The 22,680-nt window shown below is 37.0% G+C and overlaps 1 protein-coding gene across 4 annotated transcripts in view; it reads right to left on the reverse strand.

The window, feature by feature from the left end:
• The window catches only part of WDFY1 (WD repeat and FYVE domain containing 1), a 176,827-nt gene that overhangs the window by 110,206 nt on the left and 43,941 nt on the right, over nucleotides 1-22,680 (reverse strand). For 3 of the 4 annotated variants that reach the window (XR_011968981.1, XR_011968982.1, XM_072617957.1), the window contains exons 8-11: nucleotides 18,217-18,322; nucleotides 14,243-14,344; nucleotides 10,900-11,030; nucleotides 8,704-8,812 (exon numbers count right to left, since the gene is read on the reverse strand). Coding sequence is in view for 2 of the 4 variants with exons in the window: in XM_072617957.1 (XP_072474058.1) it covers nucleotides 8,704-8,812; nucleotides 10,900-11,030; nucleotides 14,243-14,344; nucleotides 18,217-18,322 (448 nt within the window). In the remaining 2 variants the exon portion in view is untranslated. Of the gene's footprint in view, nucleotides 1-3,781; nucleotides 7,179-8,703; nucleotides 8,813-10,899; nucleotides 11,031-14,242; nucleotides 14,345-18,216; nucleotides 18,323-22,680 lie in introns of those variants that run through there. The other variant, XM_072617958.1, reaches the window with a different exon arrangement.

Here is a 22,680-nt window from a genome sequence, read left to right on the forward strand (position 1 = left end):
AACATAATCTTCAAACAATTCAAATTGCAAGATTCACGAAAGATAATGGAGAGATGCAGGTGGGCATAAGTAGGCTGCAATATATTATGGAGAGAATATGGAATACAGAAATTATGGAGAGAAGTGTGACAAACAAGAGACACAAGACCAAAAAAGGAGTTGAAACCAATTAAGTAGTCCCTCCCCTTAAGGAGCTTATAGCCAGGTCTTGATCCAGTGAAGTGGATCAATATAAGTTCACACTATTCAAAGTTATAATTATGTAAAAATATGACAGTTGGTCCAGTCTAATGGAAAAAAAGCTGTGCGGACCTGTCAATATTACACTAAACAATACATGGTGAGTGAAACAACAGGGCAGTCTTTTCCCAAAAACAATGGCAAAGATGATTTGATTAGTTTTCAAAGGAAGGGAGGAGATTGGAGAGTACACAAAAAGGCAGTGGGGAAGTAATGGCAAAGATGATGATGAGAATGAAAGGGCAGGGTGAAGATAAGGAAGGGACAAATGGTCCCAGGAAGGGCAGAACTCACTGGTTTGGCTTCTCCCAGGCAGTGTCCGTGAGACAAGTAGTACAAGTATTAACTCCATTTTACTGATAAAGAAACAGAAGTTTAGGCTGTTAAGCCACTTGCCCAAAGCTATACCACCCTGTGTCATTCTGAATCAAGGATTAAAAACAAACACTGAAAAACAACTCATGGCTGACTTTGGAGGTTATACCTGAGGAATCAAGTCCTTGGTTTCCTTGGTCTCTATTTCAGAATCTGTCAATACACAGATTTGTTCTTAGATCACACTTGGCAGCAAATTTCTAGTCAGTTTAACCCATGAAGAAAAAAAATTCATCTATTACAGTATTCAATTTAACTTTAAGTTCTAATTGCATTGCCAAAAAAGGGTAAAGCAGGAACCAGAAAGGCATATGATTTCCCCAATTCTTTTGCCCTCCTAGGTTATATAATATAGTCCAGATCAGCTTCCACATGTGTCAATGGGGAAACTGAAACCCAAAAATTAACTTGTCTGAAGTTACATGACTAATGTGGCACAGTGGAAAATGCTATATACTTGAAGTTAGATGTAACATAGTTTAATTATTATTTATTAGCTCTGTGACAACTGGCAAGTCACTTAATCTACCAGCCCCAGTCTCTATCTGTAAAATAGAGATCATACTAGAATACCTACATCAATGGATTGTTGAGGTTCAAATATCAATATATGTAAAGCATTATATACGTGCATATATATACACACACACATATATATATAATTATATCTATATAGATACAATTTATATGACATAATATATTTATGTTATAAATAACAGTATGAAAGTTGTAAACCTTAAAGTGCTGTATCAAGGCAACTGTATGGGTAGTAACAAAACTAGAATCCAAGTTCCCAGTCAAATAGTGTTTCCAACAGATGTCACTAATTTCAGAAAATAGTCCCTAATTTATTTCTTTTGAACCCTACCCAGCCCCCAAAAAGACCGAGTATCAGCACACAGGCTATAGAAATCAGCCAACTTTTCAGGCATGGGTGTCACTGGGAAAGATGGTGAACTTAAGCTCAACTTTAGGTCAACCTGAGTTTCTGGAACTCTAGAAGAGAATTTCAGGTTTCCATTCTAGGATTCCTAGTCACTCTCCATTGACATAACTAAGCCTTTTAATGGCTATTCTGTTATTTCAGGTTTCTTAAACCCTAAATATCAAGTCTGGGTACAGATCTGGTAAGTAGTGAGAAACTATTTTCTAAGTTTCATTTGCTTTAGGGCCCCCAAACGTGAGTTTGAATCACTGCTACTTTTGGCCCTGGGCAAGTTACTGAACCTCTATGAGCCTTAGTTTTCTCAATTGTAAAATGAAGGAATGGGACTACATAATCTCTGTGGTCCTTCTAGTTCTGAATCCTCTGATTCTATTTTGAGTTGGATTACCTTGAACAAAACATAAGATTTTGCATTACTTTTCCTAAGACTAAGTAGAAGTATCTAATTACTCTAAGTATTTCAAATTCACTTAATTCTTTCACAGAATTCATCAAAATATCTGGTGAAAAGAATTCTGTTGTCAAAATTTAAGATTACATTTAACATTATAGGACCATGGCTCTGGAGTAGGAAGAGCCAGATGATGAAACTGAGGTTCAGAGAGGGTGTAACATGCCCAGGGTCAGTCAACAAACATTTATTATGTGCCTACTATGCTTAATAATGTGCTAGGCTCAGAGTGAAGCATGGAGGATACAAAGAAAGTTAAAAGTCCCTATTGTGAAGGAATTCACAATCTAATGGAGGAAACACAACATGCAAACAACTATGTATATCCAAGCTACAAACAGGATAAAATTGAAATAATCAACAAAAGGCAGGCACTAGAATTCAGAAAGATTACTAAATGCCTCTTGTAGGAAGTAGGATTTTAACTGAACTTGAGGGAAGCCAGGAGAGATGGGGAAAGAGAATATTCTGTAAATGGGAGACAGCCAATGAAAATGCTCAGTCAGAAGATGAAGTGTCTTGCTTGAGGAATAGCGAGACCAGTGTCACTAGAATGATGACTAAAATGTATGAGATGGAAGATGACTGGAAAGGTAGAAGGGGACAGGTTATAAAGGCTTTAACCCAGAGGATTTTACATTTTACCCTGGAAGTGATAGGAGTTTGCTGAGTAGGAAATAAAATGGTCAGAACTCCACTGTAGGAAAATCACTTTGACAATAAAATAGAGAATGAGCTGGGATAAGTAGAGCCCTGGAGCAGGCAGGCTAAACAGCAGGCTACTGCAAGTAGTCCAGGCATGAGATGGCACACAGCTGAGGCACCTGAAGCCAGATCTGAATGAAGTTCTTGACTTCAAGCCCAGAACACAATTCACTATGCCACCACGGGAAAGAATGCTTTGACTTCTAAAACCGTAATACATTTAAGACATCATTCAGTGAACTGACCAACCTGATCATCCATCCATCAGCCACTTAAGAAACACCTAAGATGTGCAAAGCACTGGGCTAAATGCTGGAGTAATGCAAAGATAATTAAGAAATGACTACAACCCTCATGGACCTTCCAATTGAACAGACTTTCATACAGGGACCTATAGTCCTGATAAAACAAAAAAAAAAGTTTTGAGAAAAGTTAGCATTTCCCATTTTTAGGCAAACAGGTTTAACTGACAAGTTTTTCATAATGGCACAGATGTAAATCCATTTTCTTGAGCAATAATTCTCAAGGTCTTTGAAATAGGACACCCTATCATTACCTAGATTTTTACAGCATCCCTTCCTTGAGTTTTATTTGAAATAAATAATTTAGTTTTGAGAACTTCATGACATGCAATATAACTGAAAAGACCCCAGGATTAACAATCATGTCTCTATAGACTTGTAAGAAATAAACTGATGGCTACTACTTCTTTCAGCAGAAATATTCCAGCTCTGATTAATTAACTTTTGGCATACTACTTGTCTCACAGAAGCTATCATAATAGTTGGCACCTCTGTTTTAATTTCATAAAAACAAATTTGTTGTTCAGTGGAATTCAAACACCATTTCTCTCTTAGAGCAGAATTTCTTGATTAGAGTGAAGAAGCAGGACAGGGTGATAAAGAAGTCAATACTGTTTGGACTTAATGCTACTGTATGAAAAGCACCCAGATAGTTTTGGATTTCTCCAGAGCTATCAATTACATACACAGCTGGTGAGCATTATAATTCAGTATCTAAACTTTGTTCAAATGTATCCAGATAAAAACATCAAGACAACATAATAACAAGCAAGAAACATTTTTTATTGTACATGTATTCCAAAAAATCCCCACAAAAACAAAACCCACAATTAGAGAGGAACAAGGGGAAAAGTTTATCTAGTCTCTCCGAGTTATGCAGGACACAGCATCTTGCAGAAACATAGCTAGTAAGAGACTAAAATACACTACTTAGTAGTACCCTAAACTCCCCCATTCGAAAAAGACCCTACAAGAAAAAAAAAACACTTAAAATTGTATCCTAAATACAAATTTCTTACACAATTAAATTGGTATTGTATAGTAAACTGCAGAAAATACAGTAGGCATTCAATAATCTGCTTGCATTTAACAACAAAGCAATAGACACTTGAAAACATATACTACACATTACTCACTGTTAAACCTCAAGTTCATAATGAGTAATTGGAATTTCACCAAGAACAACAAGTTTGTTCAATTTCTGGAGGTAACAGAATCAATAACTTAAACAGATGTTATTTAAATGCAAATTGGTTTTAGAAAATAACTGCTTAGGTTTTTACTACTAAGTGTATGTGTGTGTATGTGTATATGTATATATGTATGTATGTATTTATGTACGTATGTATGTTTGTATATATATTTTTAACCACAATTGAGGCAAGTTTAAACAACTGCAAATTTAAGAAACAGCTCACTTGGATTCTTCAGGAAAAGAATAAGAACTGGAAAAGTGCTATAATAATTTTTAATTGCCCTAGGCAGCAAAACAGGAACTAGGACACACTCTTAGAAAGATTCTTCAAGTTATGAATTATCTGTATCCACATGATGCTGAGGGGCTAAGGGAATTGGCCCCACTACTGAGACTGACACAGGGAAATTAAAGAATTGTATTAAATAAGCAATTGGTATTTCTTCATCACAATACTTTCTACTAGCACTAAACACAGGGAACTCCTTCCCCAGTATTACAAGCTTGAAATTCCTAATAATGCTTATGAGTGTGAGCATGTAGGAATAAAGGGATCAATGAACTGCTATTTATGAACAGTCTGAAATAATCCTCTCCTCTCCACAAAGAAAGAGTAATGAAATATCTATGACATAACCTTATCAGTACTCTTTCCAACTAGTAAACTTCAGGAAATAAATTTTATTTGTTTCTCTAAATGGTATTACTGACACTTTTGCCACTGAATTTGTGATGGTGATAAGACATTCTGTAATATGTGGGGTTTTAAAAATAAAAACTCAAGTAAAAAAAAAAACAAGAACCCTTTTCCTTTGCTCTCCCTAGATATTGCACTCCCACTTTTGATTAACATCCATTTCTCCCCTGATTTACATTAACTTAATACCTTAAGAGTCGCTATAGCAACACCATGTCACTCTCTGGAACACTGGATTTCTCATTAAGTGTCTCAAAAATGGAAATAGTCCAGCCTAAAGCCCTGATAATGTGTCCTGTCCATCACAGGGAAGAAACATGACATTTTGACAAAGTTTAGGAAAAAACAAAAGAGAGTTCAGCACTTTTCAACAAGGCAAAGAGTCAATCATAAGCTATCTTCCTTGTAAGAACCAATCAGATCCCCAGGATAGCATCTTCATATGGGCTGAACACAGGCCAAAAACATTTGTTCAAAAGGAAGTTACTATATGGTGCTTAAGATTCAATGCATATATATATATTTTTTAAATTACCACATTTTCTATAAGTAACATGTGGGGCCTTTGGCAGAAAGTTCAATACATTTTCAAAAGCAAAACCTTTTCCAAGTACAGTGACCCAAAAAACAGTATTTAATACCAAAAACTGACTGGTGTTATTCAAAACATGATACATTTGACAGCTCTCCCCCCAATCCCCATCAGTTCATGTCAGCTGGATGTTAAAACATTTATTCTAATTTAAACTTCCTAAATTTGATATTCTCCTTAACTATTACTATACAACAGAGTCTGTGACTCATCTTAATCCCACAAAATTAACCACGAACTAGCAGAGCCTTTTAATCTTAATACATCAGTGCACAGGAAAAGACACCATTACCATCTGTTTTAAAATTCTACCTTCAAAAAGTCTAACCGAGTATACTAAAAAGTGTGCCCATTTCTGCAGCCCAATAGGCAATAAATCATAAATATTTTACTATTAAAATGGATGGAATGCTGACATTGTCCAGCAAATGACTAGCTAAAAACTTTTAACAAGACCTGGCCTCTACACCAAACTTGGTTAAAAACTAAAAGAAAATGTTAAGTCTCATATCAGCAAGTTACTGCTTACTGTGCAAAGTCTGATTTTAGAACTATTGGCTTGAGTCATCAACTACTCTTAAGGAGTGCCAAGAAATACTAACACTAAAAAAGCCGCAAAGCTCAAACACTAGCTCCTTCTTCTGAATTACATACTGAATTACTACCCCAATCTCTCAAATTCTCATTTTAGAATTAGAAAGAGGTTTTCAGGATCAAATGGACCAGACTGTTGGATTGTTTTCCATACAGTCATGCTGGTACCATCATCATTCTTTCACTGCAAAGAGAAAAGCGAGGCAGCTTAGTGTGTTTCCCATTTAACAGCACCATAGAAATGTCTGCAAACTAACTGCTGAGTGGTAAATGGCCAGCTGTGGACTGCCCTCAGGGATGAAGAGAGTCTATGACTGACTTACAAAACATCTACAAAGAGTCACCCAAGTATCCGAGCCAAAAAAAGAAGAAGAAGAAGAAAGCTACAAATGACTGAAGGTGACTGAAACTACGTGCAGACTATCACCAGGCCTGGGAAGAAGCAACGCCTTGAGGACGCTTGTCAGTCACTATGCTATAGAACATACTCCAGTCCTGGCAGCAGAGGGAACTCTGGCTCTTCAGAATTCAATCACTGCCCCCAAGAAAGACAGACCAGCTATTCCGAGTCTTCCTTCTTGCTCCAACAATCTGTTAGTCAGAAAAGTGCTTTGGGAATCTGGCTAGACTGGTTTGTGAGGAGATTTAGAATCCTAGAGGAACCATCGACTGCAAGTCCTTTATGTCTCCACACAATGTTTTCTACTAACCTTCTCATCTGATTCCTTTTCTAGAACATTTGAACACACTGTTCACAGGCAAACTAAGTTGAAGTGAAGTCCACTTTTCCAGGTTACATTACAGAAATCCTTTGTAGCCATCCTACCAAGACACTGAAGGCATGTCTGCATCAAGGTGGTTCCAGGAGCATCCTACAGAATAAGAACTTTTTTTTTAACTTAGTTTTTTAAGTGGTTACTGGATATTCAAGCAACCAGAAATTGTGGAGCTATTCATAAGAAGGACTTCATTTGGTGCTTGTTGCTGTACATAAGGTGCATAGACTGCCCAGGTCCTAGGGTCAGCGGGAGGAGAATCCAGTTGCAAGACTACAACCAACTACAGGTGTCATGTCCCATATCTGTAAGAGAAAAGGGAATGTGGGAGAAGGCAAAATTGGTCATCTTAGAGGATAGTAAAGGATAACTCTGGAAAAACACACACTTGCTAAAAAAGAAAAGTATTCATATTAAAGAGAAAAACTAGATTCTTCCAGTTGCTTCTTCCCTCACAATAGTCCCAAATCTCCTTAAGCCTAGACTGGGCATTTTTTTTGAGGCACAAAGGAAAACAGGAACCAAAACTCATTTCAAAAGGAAGAGATGGAAGGCATAGTAATAGAGCAGACTTAAGATTTTCAAACCATGATTAAGCATCATGGTTGATTTACAACTGACTATGGACTGTCTCAAAATACAGTATAAAGTCTTTCTATACCTCAGATTCAATCTTAACTGTTGCTCAGATCACATCCCTAGGTGATGGGTTCTTACCTATATTCATGAACTTGAGCTTTTTAAAAAAATGTTTTGATAACTATATTTCTATGTAATCAGCTTCCCTTATAATCCTAGTATTTTATTTAATGCATTTAAAAACATTCTGAGAAGGGGGCCATAGACTGACACAGGGATCCCTGACAGGAAAAAAGGTTAAGAACTTCTGTTACTTCATCAATATAGGAACTCCTTCCCCCCTAAAAAGGTTATAACACCTTAATATATGGTCTTGATGAATAGCTATGAATAGAAAAAAAAATTGTCTACTGGCCAACTTTCTGGTTATGAGTCCATCCTAACCTAGTCAGTCAGATCCTCAGATAGCAGATAAATAGAGTCCTTTGCAGGCAGGGACTCAAAGTCATTCTAATAATGCTAGAATGAGGCTCTACTATATTTTCTTCCTACCTTCATTTCATTCCCTCCAAATCAATGCTATTATAAATCAAGAATCACGCCAAATACAATTACTTTACCTGCCACAAGTCCAGGGATTTAATTTAAAAATATCTGGTTATGCTTTAAATTTAGTACATAAACATGCCTATTACAGATGCATGAAACATCCAGAGGAAGACCAGAAGCCCAAGAAAGAAAATTATATCAAGAAGAAGGAGGAAAGTATGAGGAAAAATAATAATGGAGATAGGCACAAAACAAAGTTTACTACCCAGGAACATGCAGGAGCTGGGGTATATGTAGACAAGGCTATCCTGTACAGTTAGGGAATAAGTCGAAGAGATAGGGCTGCTTTGGCACCAACCTTGAAGATGAACATACAAAAACCCCTCAGCTAGACAGAAGAGGAAGGAATATGCCAATAATAAGAAAGTCCAGAGAAATGCGCCAGCAGTGAAGAAACATCATAGCAAAACACCAACAATGAAGGAAACTAAAACTTATAACTGTTTTGTGCCTCAACTTTTTAAGTGAACATTGTATAGTTTACAGAAAATAGATGCCACATTCAAAATCATACTGCCAAAAGATAGAAGACAAACTGCTTTTAATTTTAATTTTGTCAAGTCAATGAAATGGTAATAGAAGGATAAAGCAGAAAGCCAACTCTAAATCTAGACAGTACCTGAAACAATTTTTAAAAGTTACCTTTACAACACGATCAGTCCCACAGGTCACCATTAGTCCCCTAGCAACATCCATAGACATGTGAGAAATGTTATGTTTTCCTTCATGAAAGGTTGCCAGAGAAGTGCGACTAGTAAAGAGAAAACATTAGATTTAAAATTCATTTGGCAAACAGTCATTAGAATTTAGTGTTACTTATACTTTTGGATGGCTCTAAAAATTGTTTCATGATGAAAGGTCACAACTGAAAGGCAAGACAAAAAGCAAGGCTTTTGTAACAGAATAAAGAACCCAGATTAAGGAAAATCTGAATCCAAATACAGCCTTTGATACTTCTTAGCTTTTTGATTCTGGACAAATCACTTAACCTCGCTCAGACTCAACTCCCTCATCAGTAAAAAAGAACTAAAAAAGAACTGCTATATCACAGGAGATAATGTATATTAAGTCCTATCTATTCTTTAAAATGCTATATGAGTATCAGAGTAAGAGGGGAACAACTAATTAATTATATCATCCCACTCCAAGATGCTATGCCTTGATAGGCTTGTCAGGTGAAAATATATCTTGATTGTTTATGAGAGGTGAACAAGGGCTGGACACTTCCTTAGACACAAAAGGAAATCTATTTAGATTGGCCTTGATCATGCCCTTTGAGGTCTGTATAAAACTATCAAGCTAGGTGGAATCAGAGATTTGAGCACAGAAGAGATTCAAGCCAACTAGGGATGTCAGGTGAACCCCCTGAGAAAGAATTATTTGCGGTGTGGAGAGAAGAAAGGGCGGTGGCCTTCATCCTATTCCCTTTTGCCCAGAGGAGCCTTATTAACTTCAAAGGGTTGGCACTATTTCTTCAGCATCCTACCCACTTCCCCTAAAATGAAAGGCCTGACAGCAGTGTCTGTAATGGGTAGATAGGCAGCTATACAAACAGTCCCGCAGAAGGGCTACACCAAAGCTGGAGAATCCCAACAAAAGGACTTCACAGAACCAGGATGCCCCTCTTTGCTAGATGTCCTGAACTCCTTTATATGAACCTAAGGTTCTAAAGTGCAGAAGTTGTCTTACTTATCTTTCTCCAAGTTTCTGGTATTATGATTTTCACATGGTAGGTATGTGGTAAATATTTGTTGAATAAATTCTAAATAATGAGCAGAAAAAAATCTGAAACTACTAATATTATAATTTTATTATTTTAGAGAGCAGGCTGATAAAAAGGTCAAGTAATCCAGAAGATGGCTATCTTGTTTTTCTAAATCAAAAAACAAAACTGAGTAGAACTCCACAGTTAGACTGCTTTCCAGCCCAGAACTGTGTCATTCAGCTTGTGTGTATACATATAATGGACTGGCTTTGCTTCTGTACAAGAAAGTTTACTCTACAAAAGTTTCATTATTACAAAATCAACACAAATATAATAAAAGAAAAAAATGAAGTGACTTAGATTAGCTACAATCAACACATAGCTATTGTAGATCCCTTCACTGTAGAATGGAAACCACTAGGGGGAGACAGAGATGGGTGCTGGGTCATGAGGCTCAAAGGATCACAGATTTTGATCTTAAAAGTGACCTAAAGGTCACTGAGTCAAACCCCCTCCTTTAACAAATGAGGAAAGTGATATTTAGAGAGGTCACATTATTTGTCCAGAATCACAAAGCTAGTAAATGTGTGAGGCAGGATTCTTGCTGACTCTCGGATCAAAAATTTATTCACCATGGCACCTACACTGTCCAATAAAAGAGCTTCTGCCAAAAGATGAGAACGACCACATACCTCTTCAGAAATAAGTAACAGAGATAATCAAAGAATATATCAATAAAGCATTTTAAAAGTTGTATAACAAGAGGTGCAAAAGGGCTAAAAAATAGAGCTATATGATACTACTTGGATACATTCATATGTCTGTATGTATATATATATAGTGTGTGTATATATACACACGTGTCTTATATGTGTAGTATATATGTACACACATATTTGTAAACATATGTGTGCACATAATTTAATTCTTCTAAAGAAAATTCTATGCAGCATCAAAGTTTAGTTTTTTAATATAGTTCTCTTTCCTATTCTTCAAGTTTGAAGTTGTTTTTGTGGTTGTTCACAACTGAATTTTTCAGAGTTAAAAAAATTTTTTAAGACCTTTTGGTAAGAAATGCATCTTGCTTCCCATATTTCCATTTGAAAACAAAGGCAAGATATGAAGCTCCTTACTCTTCATCTTTGATGGAATCATAGCAAGAGTCACACATGCGGACCTGGAACTCGAAGCCCATGACAGGGTACGTGGAACGCCTGGTGCTGCACTTGCCACACACGGCCTGCCCACACTTCCTACAGTGATGCTTCAAGTGTTACGAAAAAAATAAAATAAAAGCTGAGATTCTGCATTTCTACACACATACTTTCACATTTATATTACACAAAATCTAAGAATCAAATGTGCTTTAAACATTAGACCATTCCTACCCTGGAATATTAATTTGCAAATTGCCTTATAATGCTTGACTCTAAATATTTTTCTTCTGTATTACTTTTTTTTTTTTTGGGCAAGCAACAAGGGGTTATCTAGTGCTAAAGTTAAGAAAGTATATATGGGTGAGACCAAATGATAGGACAAAAATTTTTAGAAATAACAATCAGAACACCAGGAAGAGGGGAAAAAAATGTCCTTAGAGAAAAGTTTTGATGAAATATTTTGTGATTAACATACTGGTACCAAAAGTCATGGGCTCTCAATTTTTAATCTTTCAAATTAACATAAGAAGATAAGAGATTCAAGTAAACTCCATGGTCAATGACTGGGTTCTTTTTACAACAAATGACTTCCCAGAACCACTCTGAGTTTGGTGACTGGACACTTCTAACTCTCTACAGATACTAGTTGTTAGCACAGAAAAGCACAGTTAAATTTCAATATTTTCAGTTAGAAATAGGAGTTACTTTACTTATTAAATACAATGCACTTATCAAAAGCACTGCTGGGCAAACAATAAGAATCTAGAGGCTAATAAAAGAAGTTAAAGACACTCCCTTGGTGCATTAGACTGTTATGTACACATAAGCATTTCCTGAACTGTTTGCTAATCTTACAATATCACTTCACTATGGAGTAGCCTTGTAAGTAACACCAAAAAGTATTCACCAATTCACAGAAACTTTCAGCCAGCTTTCCATGTAGGTACACTGGCAATTTGTGTCAACATTCTATTCTACTAACCAGTAAAAACTCATACTTGTCTTGAGTGAGTAGCTGCTTTCAAAGTTGCTCTAGAAATATATTTCTTCCCCCAGCTTCTGGTATAAGAACTCACTGTTCGACAAAAATTGCTGGGAAAACTGGGTAACAGTATGGCAGAAACTAGGCACAGACCCATGCCGGACATCGTACACAAGAATAAAGTCCAAATGGGTACATGATCTAGGTATAGAGATTGATACCATGGACAAACTGGAGGAGCAAGGAATAGTGTATTTATCAGATTTATGGAGAAGGGAAGAATTTTTGACTAAAAAGGAGAGAAAGCATTATGAAATGCAAGATGGATAATTTTGATTACATCAAACTTAAAAGTTTTTGCACAACCAAACCCAATGCAACCAAAATTCGGAGGGATGTGGTAAATTGGGAAAGAATGTTTACAGCTAATCTCGGGGATAAAGGCCTCATTTCTAGAATATATAGAGAACTGAGTCAAATATACAACAATACAAGTCATTCCCCAATTGATAAATGGTCAAAGGATATGAATAGGCAATTTTCAGAGGAAGAAATTAAAGATATCTATAATCATGAAAAAATGCTCTAAATCACTTTTGATTAGAGAGATGCAAATCAAAACAACTCTGAGGTATCACATCACACCTATTAGATTGGCAAACACGACAGAACAGGAAAATGATAAATGCTGGAGAGGATGTGGGAGAGTTGGAACACTAATTCACTGCTGGTGGAGCTGTGAGCTCAAGCAACCGTTCTGGAGAGCGGTTTGGAACTATGACCAAAGGGCTACAAAAATGTGCATACCCTTTGACCCAGCAATATCACTTCTAGGACTGTATCCCCAAGAGATCATAAAAATGGGGCAGGGTCCCACATGTACAAAAATATTTATAGCAGCACTCTTTGTAGTTGCCAAAAACTGGAAATCAAGGGGATGCCCACCAATTGAGGAATGGCTAAATAAATTATGGTATATGAATGTAATGGAGTACTCTTGCACCTTAAGAAATAATGAACAAGAAGACTTCAGAGAGGCCTAGAAGGATTTATATCATCTGATGCTGAGCGAAAGGAGCAGAACCAGGAGAACTTTGTGCACAGCAACAACCACAGTGTGCGAGTTTTTTCTGGTAGACGTGAAACTTCATAACAACGTAAGAACTTAAAAAAAAATTCCCAATGGTCTTCTAAGGCAAAATGCCTTCCACACTCAGAGAAAGAACTATGGAATTCATTTGCAGAATGTAGCAGATCATATTTGTGTGTGTGTGTGTGTGTGTGTGTGTATTATGTTTTGATTTGTTACATGATTTCTTCCATTTATTTTAGCTCGTCTACACAGTATGACTATAGTGAAAATGTATTCAATAAGAAAGTATGTGTAGATCCTATATAGAATTGTATGTCGTCTTGGGGAGGGAGGGGGGTGTTGGGGGGGTAAGTAGGGGGGAAAAATCTAAGTTTTATGGTAGTGATTGTAAAACATTAAAAATAAAAATAAAAAAATAAAGTTAAATTTGTGAGTAAAAAAATAAAAATGTATCTCTCCCTCTCTGCAAAAAAAAAAAAATTTTTTTTCAGAACTTTACTACATGAATACCTAACTCTAAGAATCTTTTTTAAAAATTCTATATAAAGTATAAGCTATTTCTTTAATCCTTAATGTTAAACTAAATTGGCCTGTTACTTGATTCATGTGTCTTGAAAATTCTCTAGATTCAAGTGTGAGGAAAAATTCAGGAGAACCTTAAATATTTATCTTATGTCCTAATATCTTACATATTCAGCAATATATTACATATGTAATTCACATGGACAATAGAGTCACTCAATATGATACTGTGGAAAAAGCTTTAGATTTGGAGAAATAAGAACAAAGTTCAAATCCAGCTTCTATGACCTGTGTGACCTTAGGCAGATCACATAACTTCTCCATAAAATAACATGGGTGGACTCAATGGCCTCAGGTTCCTCCACAACTCTGAACCTATGATCTATGATTATCCCATGAATAACCCTTCTCCACAAAGATCTTGCACTTTACTCCTGATTAGAGCACCTGAATAGCTTTGTTTTTAAAAGACAAGCAATTAATGAGTTTGATACCTTTCTTAGTGTGTGATCACACTGCCTTACATATTAAGGTACCAAACTGTTAAAGTACCTACTTAAATGTCTGCTGAACTGAACCCATCTTTCATCGATGGCAGTGACCATTAAAGACAGAGGAACTCAACAAAATGAGGTTCAATGTACAACCACAATATAATTAAGAAAAACCAGGTAACAAACAGCAGCAAAAGCACGAGTAAAGACTTGAAGTTGGCTTCTTACCTGTCTTAACCCCAGGGTCTTCGTGTCCCACATCTGCTTTATGTTCCAAAAGAAGGGCTGTTCACATTTTTGACAAGAATCACTTTCTAACCACTGAGGAGCCTGCATAGGAAAAACAAACAAACTTCGCTAAATTTTTCAGTTTGACTGCTCAATGAGAAATAAAACTGTTAAAGATGTTAACAAAGCAAGAAGAGAAAATGCTAATTGTTTTATCTTCCCATGTCTGAGATTAAATTGTGACATTATATATTAATACCATTACTTCTGCAAAGGTTGTATTAACTGATTCTCCTATGGCCCCACTCACCACCCCTATCATGTCCCAAACCTACAACAGGTCAGGAAATGCTTGTATTACCAGTGACTTGAACTGACAATTCAAATGGATCTGTGACCTCACTGACTTGGGAGTTCTCTCCAACAAGAAAGAGCAAAATCCCTCCATGGCATCCCAATTCTTTTCCATATCCCAATATGCTGGGGGCCTTCCTCACTTTCTCCTGACACCACTTCATTGGTAAGCTGTTCATCTGTCATCTCTTGTCCTTGCCAGGCCATCTTCTCATCCGTTCCTCATCTAATATATGCTGCAGTCTGCTCACATCCACCATGAGCTTCCCTCCTATGCCCCCCACACCCCCCCACCTGTGACAACCGTTTCTAATTCTTCTGAAACAGCTATATTCCTGTCCCACTGCCAAAGAGCAACATCAACAAGCTGTTAGTAATGAAAAAAGAATGGCCTTTGCTTTCATGAAAAGCTTGGAGTCAGTAAAAGAGCTTTGCAATCTATCCCAAACTCCTCTTCATCTTCAAAGCTGGACCTAACTCACCGTTCATCTGCACTGCCTGCCCCAGATACACACACATACTGATGTGCAAGTTCTATAGGGTGTCTATCCAAATATATGTTGAAATCTGGACAACAGATATTCTTCATCAATTTCCCTGTGTGCCTAGACTACAAAGTCCTCTGAATGATTATATATTTCTTTCAGGAATCTCTGCCATGCTGCAGAGCTCAACATAATTCATACAAAGTCATCCACAAGCAGGAACATTTGAACAATTTATTACCCACAAGGAATCTCTCTTTGACGTGGACTCTGCCTCATTTACAAGCTATATCTTTTTATGTTTATTCTCTAATTTGGTATAGATTTCTATCATTGCTCTAAGTAGGTAATAATTAATAATAAGATAATAATAAATGAAATAAGAAGACAAAGTTACAACTAAATGAAAATACAGTGCTTAGTTTCTCTTTGAAGAGGCAAATAAATGAATGGCAGTTGATTTTTGTCATGTATCCAAAGGAAAAAGAAAATGTCATTCTTTAGAGCCCTTGGTTATCTCATATTTCAATGCTCATAAAGAATGCTCACAAGAAAACCACCAACATGGTGTTAACCATTCCCTATGTTCAGTATCACATGTCAAAAAAGAACTAGAAACATACTTAAAATGACCTAAGAAGGCCAGTAAGAAAAATATAAGAGATCAGAGAATGATTTCTTTGAGAACTTTAAGAGCAGTAAACTTGCTTCTTTTGGGAATAATAGCAAACACTAAACTGATGGCTATTTTGGGCTATCTTGTATTTTAATTCTCTACAGACATCGAAAGTTTTATTTCCATGCTACATTATGTCATTGCCTCCCGCATCTTGTCCTCTAAGAATGGCCACAAAGATTATTAATCCAACATTCCATCAAAAGACTGTCTTTTCTATAACCTACCTCCTTTTCCTAAGCCTGATCTCAACAAAAATGAGAGATCAACACTGTATCACATGCATCCTTCCTGACTGAAAGTGTTTCTTCTTAAGAGCGTTGTCTCTAACTCAAAAATGGTAGAGTAATAGGTTTTCTTTCAGTCCTCCAGTACAGACAGAGCAAACCTGTAGGTAAAATGAGCTCCCAAAGCTTTCCCAGGGAAGTTAAAAAGCAAACTAGTCATAGAAGTGTGAACCTAAGCAACCCTCTGTCCAGGCTGGCTTCTCAAGTTAGACAGAAATTCCCTTTTAAGGTCAGACACTTGCTAGTAATAGGTTGTCCACTTTTCCTATATATTTTTAGCCAACTGTTAAAAAAAAATCACAACAGACAAGGATCATAGACAGGATGTGACTGAATCTAAAACCAATTCTTTCATATGATGTTTTAGTTCAATTTCCTCACTTTCATTCTCAGTTTCTAACTCACTTTTGAACTAAGAGACATGAACAATTAATTCATGCAGAACACGGCACAAATTAGATGCAGAATCAGGATTAATTTCCCTAAGTAATAAAATAATTATGGTGCAGAATACACCATCAGCATTTGATATTTTTCCCTTCCCTAAATATGCAAGTGTTTCCCCAGGGATAATGACATCTCCTTTCAATGTACACTCATTCAATCATTACTTCTGACCATCCTGGACAGCTGAAATAGGCCACGATCAAGTCTGTCACACAGAACCTGCCCCACCTTCTTTCAGCTAATTCACATCTTCTTTCTACTATTTCAGTCACATTGAGATTAATGAGTCATCTGAGATATCTCTGTAACTAAATACTCTGTAGAACATATAGTACATTACTGGTGTCTGATTAATATTAAATAAACTGAATTTTTTTTAAAAAGCAGCATGATTTACATAGTTCATATTATTTTAATTCTGGCTGAATATAAAAACCAACTCTGAAATTCCCAAATGTGAGCACTTTGCAAAGTTTTCTTTAAAAATCTATAGAATAAGGGCAGCTAGATGGTACGGTAGATAGAGCAACAGCCCTGGAGTCAGGAAGACCTGAATTCAAATCCGGCCTCAGACACTTAGTAGTGTATGACCTTGGGCAAGTCACTTAACCCCAACTGCCTCCTCTCCCAAAACCCCTTTCATTAATCTATAGACTATTACAAGTGTAGTGTGCCCAAGAATCCAATCTTCTCCTCTCTTCTCTCCCATAAAAAGTCATTAATATACAACAGTCACAGAATAAAATTAAAATGTGTTTTACAAATTTCTATGGAGTGTTGCTATACCAATTAAAGTACAAAGAACATACATTACTGGTTCAAACTTGCCTTGAGTAGTTCCATTTCATGTAAATAAATCTATTTTTTAATAAACTAAACATATATATCTGCAGGGCTGAACTAAAAAGAGAAGGAAATAGAAAATAAAAAGAGAGACAAAGTGCTCTGTCTTCACAATTACCCAATAGGAAAATGAGACGTGATTATTTATGGAGACCATTCCGGGAACAGAACTGATCTGGAACAACCATGAGTTTCCCTATAGGGAAGGATCTCCCTACTGCCTAATTTGGGAAAGTTTCTAAAACATTTCATAAGGGACAGGATCCTGAGTTATCAAGTCATCCTGATATTCATTAGACCATGAAGTCCTCACTTTTGCTTTATAATGTCTTCAAGTACTATCTCTAATGAGATAGTAAGAAAGAGGCTTTGGATAGAGTGCTAGACCTTGAGTTAAGAAAGACAAGTTCAAATCCGGCTATAGACACTGAATAGCTGTGTGACCCTGGTCTCTCAGCCTCAGTTTCCTCATGTGTAAAATAAGAATAACCACACCTGTCCTTTCCGCCCAGTGATGTTGTAAGGACAAACTGACATACGTATAAAGCACTTTGCAAACTTTAAAGTTCTATGTAACTGCTCTGATGATGTATTACCATTAGTATTATTACCAAACACATCCTGTACAATTTGCTATTATTTAAACGTGCTCAACATCTCTGTTAAAAAAAACGGTGAAGAATTCAGTAAGGAAGGGGAAAGTAAGGCAGAACAAGATGACCAGTACATGCTTCTCAGGCCCTGGGGAAGGAGTAGAACAAGGAAAGGAAAGGACTCTTGGGCCCAACCACAAGAGCTACTTTGTAGAACTAGAGGGGTGATGACAGTGATAAGCAGTCCCCACACAATGGCCCCATGGCCTCTGCACAGCTCCCCTCTTACCTCTTCTCTTCGGACATCCATATTCCAGACAGCAATTCCCCCATCAGATGAACAAGAAACCAGCTGTCTTGTGAGCGCCAGGTAACAAAGAGACTGCACCCGGTCACTGTGAACAAAACACACAACAGACCCCTTTCTCAACAGGGAAAGACAAGGTGCTGCCCTGATCAGGCCGGGTTTGAGCCTCTGCTCTTCAGAACCCTGAACCTTTCCTCAGCAATGGGAGCTGACATCACAACACACAGTCTAGAAGAGACTGCATTTGGAGAGGCACAAGCTTTTCTCAGAAGAGGAGCTCTGGAGATAAGTGAGCCTACCCTGCAAAATGAGGGTAAAGACAACCTCATGTCTGCCTATGTATCCCCTGCACCTGTCTAGGAAACAGGAGACACTTGAAAAAGGTTTACCTACTTGAATTTTGAAAATCAGTAGCTAAAAATTGCTCATTCCCTTGACTTAGTGAAAACAAGTCAAGGATTCAAAGAAGAAAGGGAAAGAACCTCTCTGTATAAATATATTTATAGTAGCATTTTGATGGTCACAAAAACTGGAAATTAGGGGAGAACGGTTAATTGGGGAATGGTTAAGCAAATAAACGTACATGAACACAACTGTAAAAAAACAAGGGATGGATTCACAGAAACCTAAAACTTGTAAGAATGGATGTAGAAAGAAGTGAGCAGATTCAAGAGGCCAATTTATACAATGACTACAACACAGTAAACAAAAACAACTCTGAAAGCCTGAAGAAGTCTGATCAATGCAATAATCATTTGTGATTCCAGAAGACCAAAAGGATGCTGCCCACCTCCTGCCAGAGACTCTGTCACGACCTGAGATGGAAAACATGACACACATTTTCAGACATGGCCAATGTGCGAATTTTGTGACAGGAATTATTGGATACGAGGGAAATTGTATTGTTTTTCAAATGGGGGGAAGGGAACTGGCCAAGGGAAGGTGATGAAGAATTAATAACAAACACGCAAGGCAGGGAGGGAGGGAGATAAAAACAAGCAGGACAGCTCTAGAACTTACATGTTTATTACACTGTTTTAAAAAAAAAAAAAAAAGAGGGTCAGGCCAGTCATGGTAGAGCCTCTCAGTTATATATATGCCTTTTTTCTGTTTTCTGTATGCAGACATGCTCAAGTAAACTGTTATTTGATGTCAAATAATAAAAATAAAAATTACTTTAAAAGAAAAGCAGTTAGGAGTTGGTCTTTCTTCTCCCACCTCCCATGTCTTTCTTCTTCACCACATCACCTAGCGGTGTAGGGACGCAGGCCGTCAGTTACATATGGTGCCTCAACAGGGACCTGATCCAGGAGAGGGACTCGTCTTTCGGTGATTGTGGCCCCCTTGGAATCCCAAGTTGTGACAAGACAACTAAGGTAAGGGGAAGCCTTGAAGAACCCCAGCAGGGGCATTTCACTTTGTCCAAGGTTCTCACAGGCACAGTAAAATCTCAGCAATTATAGGTTTATAGGGAGAATTTCCTGTGTTAACAGAATCAAAAGGCAGATTCTGTTCATAAGAAATCAATACTGACAGGTAAATAGCAAAAGTAAGGTTAACAATGGGTCAGATACTTTTTAAGAGCAGAAACACTCAGGTAGAGGCGGTTGCACAGAAGGAGGAAGGGGAATAGAAGTGGATTCCTGGTCAGAGGAAGCCTCAGCACCCCCAGAACCCTCAACTCCCACAGAACCGCTGCCATTCTATACTCCTCCAGAAACCCCAGATCGCATTAACCCAGGAGGAGTTGCAAGAGAATTCACCCCTCTGGATTTTAAATTTTTACAGGAATTAAAGCAAGGGGCAATCAATTATGGACCAAGTAATCCTTACATCCAGTCTCTTCTAGACAGCATTTCTCAGACAGCCCTGTGCCCCACTGATTGGTGTAATTTAGATAAAGCCACTCTTGAAGGAGATTGCTTAATGTGGAAATCTGAATTTCACAAAGCATGTTTGGAACAAAGTAAAAGAAACCAAGCCACAGGTCTAATTTGTGCAGAGCATTTCTGACGATCTATTCTCGGTTTTTTGAATTGTCTTATTGTCTGTATATGTATTCTGTCTCTATATTCTGTGTGAGTATGTTTGTGTGTTAATCTCTTTCCCATGTTTTCTCTTTCCTTCCCCCTCGTCCCTTCTCTCTGATGACTGTAGCATAAGGGAGGAGAATGTGAGAAAGAGAGAAACTAATCTTATATTGCTAAAGGCAGCTTCAGATAAGGTATACAAGGAAATAACGCATGTGCAGTTTTAAGGAGAGCATAAAAGTTTTGGAAAGTTGTTAGTAAAATTATCTCTCTCTTTCTACCTTCTAATTCTGGCCAGGTTGGGAAGGTGGAGAGAAAGACAAGAAGAAATCAGGGAAGCTTTTTCCCTTATCAGAAAGGCAGGCTGACTAGCATTTTAATTACCTCATGCCTCACCTAAAAGAAGTTTTTGTATAATGGGATATAACCAAAAAGTAGTTATTCTGGTCATATTTTAAGTGAAACATGTCACTCCTAATTGGATGTTTAAAACAGATCAGGATTTGTTATATTATTTGGCACTAAGGCAAATTGGTAAAATGCACAGATCTGAAAAAGAGACACCTCAGCAGAGATAAAACTTTTGAACTCTCCAGTAGAATGCAGGGGACTTGGCACCACTGGATAGTTGTCCAGAAGTCTCCCTCACTTCAGCTGATAGATTCAAAAGCCCTTTCTTTCAAAGAAGTTCTTAAGGAGTGGACACCGAAATAAAATTTACTTGAGTAAAGGTTAGAACCATTAAGATTTTTTTGCCCTGCAGTCCCAACTCATCATCCAACTAGGACTACAGTGAATTGTAAATCTTATCATCCCAGATTAGATCAAGGGAGGAGAATGCTAAAGAAGCGTAGGGAATTTAATTTACCCTTCCCGAGGGTAGGGGTTGGGTCACAGCAGTATGAGATCACAAGCCAACCAGCCCCTACATTTAGTAAGCCCAGTCTTCTATTAATAATATTTATATGTGATGGTTTGGAAATGTAATTAATGACACCTAAGGTTCATTATTTGTGTTACTGTTGTGCTTCTAAAGTGTTATAGTCTTGTACTGTAAAAATTGAGTAACCCCTGCAATCCAGAAATAGTATTAGAGAAACCAATTTCTAATCTGAATTTTGTTGAAACTAAAAGACGTTGGGAAAATTGTAAAACCAGTTATGTTGTTTTAAATTTCATCAGTTCTGCTAACCTTATCTTATAATGTTTGGTTTTTGTAACTGTCATTTATAAAACCAGGTATTTTCACCTTTGCCTGTTAAAGAAGTTACGGTTAAAACCATTTGGCTATCATTTTAAAAGCTGTAAGATTGTTATTTGGAGTTACTGTTTTAATGCTAAACCTAAAACTGTTAACTGATTACTGTATGTAGAAAGAAAGAAATTGAATGAAAACTTTATTTAGATCTGCCCATTCAGAACAGACTTCCTGTACGCTTGGGGGTTGGCAGGCATGGGTGCTGTACCAATCTCCTTTATTTTGTAAAATTGCTAAGGCCCCTAGGAAACCATCCCTGTAGGTACAGTCATCAACCCTGCCACAGAAACTTGACTGGCTTTTGCAAATTATAAACAATGAATAGGACTTGTTCAGAAGTTATAATAAATGGAGAGGATTTTTGGCAATTGGCTTTTACATCAGGACAAGTTTTAAACTTGAAAAGAAAAGATCTTAATGGAATTCCCTTAATGCATATGAGTCCTGGTAAATCTTTATTACTTACTGTAAGTCCATGAGAATAGGAATGACTATCTGGCTCTGAGCTGATGAGTGAATTTTGCTGTTTAAGGTGAAAGACATTTGAGACCATAAATATTTTTGTTTTGAGTTTGAATTTGAGTATAGTTGTTTGCATTAAATCAGTATCTGAGAGAAATACCACAAGCTACTCAAAGGGAATATTTCCCACCTGACTATTCCTGAGTCTGGCTATGAAACAGATACTACATAATTGGAGAATTTTACTCTTATCTGAATTCAAACAAAGTCAAGGATGTTTTATTCTGTCATATCTACTATGTCACATGTCCCTGCTTTCTCTTTCTACAGCAAATTTCTATGATCAATAGCAAGTGACCAACAAAACCTGTGAGTCCCTTTTGTATAATCTTACTGGGAAATCTAATATTATTTTTATCTGAAATTAGAACATGTTCAGCAATCTAAGTAAACTACTTAAGACTCACCTAAGATGTCCCCATTGTTTAAAAGAATGTTATAAGCAGTAGTGTTTTTCTGTAATCACTCTTACTGTTAATCAATGTGAGAGTATATATTGCACCTTTTTGACTAAAGCATTTTGTGTTATGTAGGAATTCTGTGATAATTAAGAATTTGGTTTGTTGTAATACTTTGGGCATTCATATCACTTTAAGGACATTTTCATACCAAATAAGCTTTAATGGATTTTAATTT

Source organism: Notamacropus eugenii, chromosome 6 (genome assembly GCF_028372415.1).
Source record: "Notamacropus eugenii isolate mMacEug1 chromosome 6, mMacEug1.pri_v2, whole genome shotgun sequence".
Taxonomy (NCBI): domain Eukaryota; kingdom Metazoa; phylum Chordata; class Mammalia; order Diprotodontia; family Macropodidae; genus Notamacropus; species Notamacropus eugenii.